The sequence below is a fragment of the Limulus polyphemus genome, unplaced genomic scaffold (genome assembly GCF_000517525.1).
Source record: "Limulus polyphemus unplaced genomic scaffold, Limulus_polyphemus-2.1.2 Scaffold7814, whole genome shotgun sequence".
Lineage (NCBI taxonomy): Eukaryota > Metazoa > Arthropoda > Merostomata > Xiphosura > Limulidae > Limulus > Limulus polyphemus.
In genome coordinates this window covers 16,276-21,803 of record NW_013673424.1, presented here as the reverse complement: position 1 = coordinate 21,803, position 5,528 = coordinate 16,276, and the positions used below count along the sequence as shown (strand labels likewise).

The following is a 5,528-nucleotide window of genomic DNA, read 5'->3' as shown; positions in this document are numbered from 1 at the left end:
CCTAATACACGCACGTAAGCTAACATACACACGTGATCTAGTATAGGTGTGTGAGCTAACATACACACGTGATCTAGTATAGGTGTGTGAGCTAACATACATACGTGATCTAGTATAGGTGTGTGAGCTAACATACACACGTGATTCTAGTATAGGTGTGTGAGCTAACATACATACGTGATCTAGTATAGGTGTGTGAGCTAACATACACACGTGATCTAGTATAGGTGTGTAAGCTAACATACACACGTGATCTAGTATAGGTCTGTGAGCTAATATTTACACCTGAAATGATATGTACACGGAAGATGATATACACATAACTTGTGAGCTAGTATAAACGTGCGAGCTAATGTATGCATACTAAGCTAATACATATACGTGAGCTAATATTTAGTTGTATTTGCTTGAAACCTGATCCACGCCATCTATCATTGTTCTGATCAACTTTGAAGCTAAACACATGGTTTGAGTAAAACTGCGAATATAGTATTTACAATAAAAATGGTTTGGCAGTTTTTTTATTGTTAAAACACGAGACGAGAAGGGAAGGTTGTAAAAAAATCGATAAATTTCTAAAAAGGCATATTAAATGTAAAGAATTATATGAATGTTTAGCGAAAAACAAAAGTTAAAAGTTGAAAGGACAAGGAAAGATGGAAAAAAACAACTATTTCATCCTGAGAATCGTGAAATATTTTGTCTACTACTACCCCAACTCTCTCTCTCTCTCTGTGATTCCCTCCTGCCGCTGGCCAATTTGTCTTAAACGTTGTAGGCATTTTTAATCTACCACAATCTACAAAATTGTTTTTTTTAGCGTAGAGCCACTTTGGGCTATCTGCTGGGTACACCGCATGGAATCAAACCCCGGATGTTTTCGTTGTAATTCAGTAAACGTACCACTGATGCACCGAGGGACGTTCTCAAAATATATAGACTATTTCAGAATATTAACCTGAAAGTAAATATCGAGGCTTAGCAGAGCTAACAGAATATTATCCAGAAAGTAAATATCGAGGCTTAGCAGAGCTGACAGAATATTATCCTGAAAGTAAATTTCGAGGCTTAGCAGAGCTGACAGAATATTATCCAGAAAGTAAATCTCGAGGCTTAGCAGAGCTGACAGAATATTATCCAGAAAGTAAATCTCGAGGCTTAGCAGAGCTGACAGAATATTATCCTAAAGTAAATCTCGAGGCTTAGCAGAGCTAACAGAATATTATCCTGAAAGTAAATCTCGAGGCTTAGCAGAGCTGACAGAATATTATCCAGAAAGTAAATCTCGAGGCTTAGCAGAGCTGACAGAATATTATCCTGAAAGTAAATATCGAGGCTTAGCAGAGCTGACAGAATATTATCCTGAAAGTAAATCTCGAGGCTTAGCAGAGCTAACAGAATATTATCCAGAAAGTAAATCTCGAGGCTTAGCAGAGCTGACAGAATAGTATCCTGAAAGTAAATATCGAGGCTTAGCAGAGCTGACAGAATATTATCCAGAAAGTAAATATCGAGGCTTAGCAGAGCTGACAGATTTTTATCCTGAATTTAAGACTTAAGGCTTAATGAACTGACAATCCCCACGAGAATAATTGCACACTCAATTCTTAGTTGTCCGAGAAAGATTCCAAGTACTGTAACTACGTAGAACAGTATTGTTAGAAAACACACGAAGACTCGTGTAGAAGGGTGAATAGGGAGGGGAAAACAGTCATAATGAAATTTGTAAAGAAATAATAAATACATCACGGGCTTTTAGTGTAACATTTTGAGCATAATCTTTGAGACAGAAGATCGCCTAAGGTTTTAAAATTCTCTCAAACATTTACATCACGTCAAAAGACTGTATACTTGTTTGTTTGTAATTAAGCACAAAGCTACACAACGGGCTATCTGTGCTCTACCCACCACGGGTATCGAACCCGGTTTCTTTAGATTGTAAGTCCGCAGACATACCGCTGTGCCATTTGGGGGCAAGACTGTTTGTAAAGTTCTTATTGGTTTAGTAATAATCTATTGTATTTTCTTCTTGTTCTCTATAGGTTCCAATAAGCTTCTTAGTAACACTCCTACGAAGATGATTAGAAGCTGTTCCCATGACAACCTGAGCAGTAAAGGTAAAAACATAAAGATGACAAAAGGATATGTTAGAATTCTAAAAAAAAAATATATATATTAAAAGATCATTAACTTAAAAATAAAACTCATGCCTATGCGAAATCATACCTAACTTATTACTGTGGGGAGATATCAACACCTAAATTATTATTGTGGGGAGAGATCAACACCTAACTTATTACTGTGTGGAGAGATCAACACCTAAATTATTATTGTGGGGAGAGATCTACACCTAACTTATTACTGTGGGGAGAGATCAACACCTAAATTATTATTGTGGGGAGAGATCAACACCTAACTTATTACTGTGGGGAGAGATAAACACCTAAATTATTATTGTGGGGAGAGATCAACACCTAACTTATTATTGTGGGGAAAGATGAACATCCAAATTATTATTGTGGGGAGAGATCAACATCCAAATTATTATTGTGGGGAGAGATCAACATCCAAATTATTATTGTGGGGAGAGATCAACATCTAAATTATTATTGTGGGGAGAGATCAACATCTAAGTTATTATTGTGGGGAGATATCAACATCCAACTTATTATTGTGGGGAGAGATCAACATCTAACTTATCATTGTGGGGAGAGATCAACAACCTAACTTATTACTGTGGGGAGAGATCAACATCTAAATTATTATTGTGGAGAGAGATCAACATCTAAATTATTATTGTGGGGAGAGATCAACATCCAAATTATTATTGTGGGGAGAGATCTACATCTAAATTATTACTGTGGGGAGAGATCTACACCTAACTTATTATTGTGGAGAGAGATCAACATCTAACTTATGCATTACATAGATATTTTTCTCATTATATTTATTTACATTATTTGTTGTTAAAAGCAAAGCTTAACAATGGACTATCTGGGTTGTACCCACTAAAGGAATCGAACCTCGAATTTTAGCGTTATAACACCCCCACCCCCCGAAACTTATCTGGGGTAGGGGTGTATATTCTGTAGAAATATTATAGTATTTGATGACAATACGTAATTTTGGTGTCTATATGTAATAGAATAACTTTACCCAGGTTTGAACCCTGAAAAGGTAACAAATTACCTTCGTGAAAATATTGATTTTCTCGAAGAATACGTCGTCAACAATGTCGACTTAGAACTTCTAGAAAGGTGGATGATCCGAGGTGTTCAAAAGTCTCGCAACAGGTCACAGTCTGTGGACGTCAATGGTAACGTGATATTTCCTACTTGTTTTCTTTATATGTTTTGGGCAATAATGAATGTATTGATGACCGTACTTGAGCTGTCTTTATAATATCCCACCGCTTCGTATCGTCAACATTATTTTGAAAACGATCTTATTAGCTGAGTCTTCGAAATTGTATATAGATGTGAAGTTTCGTAAAAAATAGTTATTCGTTGTTAAACGCATAGCTACACAATGAGAAATCTATGCTGTGCCCACCACGGGTATCGAGACCCGGTTTTTAAAGTTATAAGCCTCCTGACTTACCGTGGAACCATTAGTGGGCGTTAGAAAAAATTATTGTTCGTCACAAGAAGAATCAAATTAAATTATTTTGTGACACAGGAAGAGCTGTGTAATATCACAAGGGGAGCTCCACTAAGTTACAAGTAGTTATGTTGTCCCACAAGGAGAACTATACTAAGCTATCAGCTCAAGAGATTGAAACAATGTATGTTTAGAACGAGTTATAAGCTAGACATTTAAATAATGTGTGTTCAGGAGAAATTGAAGATTTAAACAATGTGTGTTCAGGATAAACTAGAGATATAAACAATGTATGTGTAGGACGAGTTATAAGCTAGATGTTTAAATAATGTATGTTTAGAACGAGCTATAAACTAGAGATATAAACAATGTATGTTTAGGACAAGCTATAAACTAGAGATTTAAACAGTGTTATGTTTAGGACAAGATATAAACAATAGATTTAAACTGTGTGTGTTTAGGACAAGCTATAAACTAGAGATATAAACAATGTATGTTTAGGACGAGTTATAAACTAGAGATTTAAACTATGTGTGTTTAGGACGAGTTATAAACTAGAGATATAAACAATGTATGTTTAGGACGAGTTATAAACTAGAGATATAAACAATGTATGTTTAGGACAAGTTATAAACTAGAGATTTAAACTATGTGTGTTTAGGACGAGTTATAAACTAGAGATATAAACAATGTATGTTTAGGACGAGTTATAAACTAGAGATTTAAACAATGTTATGTTTAGGACAAGATATAAACAACAGATTTAAACTATGTGTGTTTAGGACGAGCTATAAACTAGAGGATTAAACAATGTGTGTTCAGGATAAACTAGAAATGTAAACAATGTGTGTGTTTGAGACGAGCTATAAACTGTAGATTTGTACATTGTGTGTTTAGGACGTACGGAAAGGAAGACAAGCCTGTCTCGCTGGAAAGTAAGTTTTTCTTTCAAATTTTATAATATAGATTAAAAAGATGAATGTGATTTTGAAAAATATTCAAGAAATTTTTACTTCTCACTATTATAAGTCAGTTTATATATTACTGTAAATATTTCAAAGTTAGTCGTTTGTTTTGGTACTAATGCTGCAATTTCTTGGAGGTAGAAATTAAAATAACATTTTGGGAAAAATTAGTTTTAAGAAAACTTCACTCTGATAAAGAATAATGCGGCCATTTTTTTTCTTCAGATGGTTGAAATACAGAGTAAAGAAATGTAGTCTATTTATCGAAGACAAACTTTTCAGGTTCGCGTTCCATTTCTTGTTCAAACAAATCCAGGCAAACAAAAGACGACAAATCTGGGACCAAAAATTAATATTTTAAACTCGTACCCATTAATGGATGTTTTTCTGGTGCAACTGTTTGACAGTTTCAAAGGAAGAAAACACTGGTGAAGTTAGGAATTGAGATTATTATAAATTATATAATTTTAACAATACGTTTTTCGTGTACTACCGACATTAGCTACAACTACTACAGTCTGAGAATCACTGATTTAAGTCTTGGGACGAATAAGTTAACTGTACAGAACTTCCCGACAAGTTTTTGTTTTCTTCCCTCTAGTTTTGAGTCAATGTGGTCCAGACAAAGTTTTGTTTTCTTCTTTTTAGGTTTGAGTCAATGTGGTCCCGACAAGTTTTTGTTTTCTTCCCTCTAGTTTTGAGTCAATGTGGTCCAGACAAAGTTTTGTTTTCTTCTTTTTAGGTTTGAGTCAATGTGGTCCCGACAAGTTTTTGTTTTCTTCCCTCTAGTTTTGAGTCAATGTGGTCCAGACAAGTTTTTGTTTTCTTCCCTCTAGTTTTGAGGCAATGTGGTCCTGACAAGTTTTTGTTTTCTTCTTTTTAGTTTTGAGTCAATGTGGTCCCGACAAGTTTTTGTTTTCTTCCCTCTAGTTTTGAGTCAATGTGGTCCAGACAAGTTTTTGT

The 5,528-nt window shown here is 34.9% G+C and overlaps 1 protein-coding gene across 1 annotated transcript in view; it reads left to right on the top strand.

Moving 5' to 3' along the window:
* The window catches only part of LOC111089907, a 20,002-nt gene extending 14,783 nt beyond the window's left edge, over nucleotides 1-5,219 (top strand). The window contains exons 3-6 of the mRNA XM_022403160.1: nucleotides 2,043-2,117; nucleotides 3,161-3,316; nucleotides 4,498-4,535; nucleotides 5,214-5,219. Of these exons, the coding sequence (XP_022258868.1) occupies nucleotides 2,043-2,117; nucleotides 3,161-3,316; nucleotides 4,498-4,535; nucleotides 5,214-5,219 (275 nt within the window). The remainder of the gene's footprint in view (nucleotides 1-2,042; nucleotides 2,118-3,160; nucleotides 3,317-4,497; nucleotides 4,536-5,213) is intronic.
* Nucleotides 5,220-5,528: the final 309 nt, after the last annotated feature.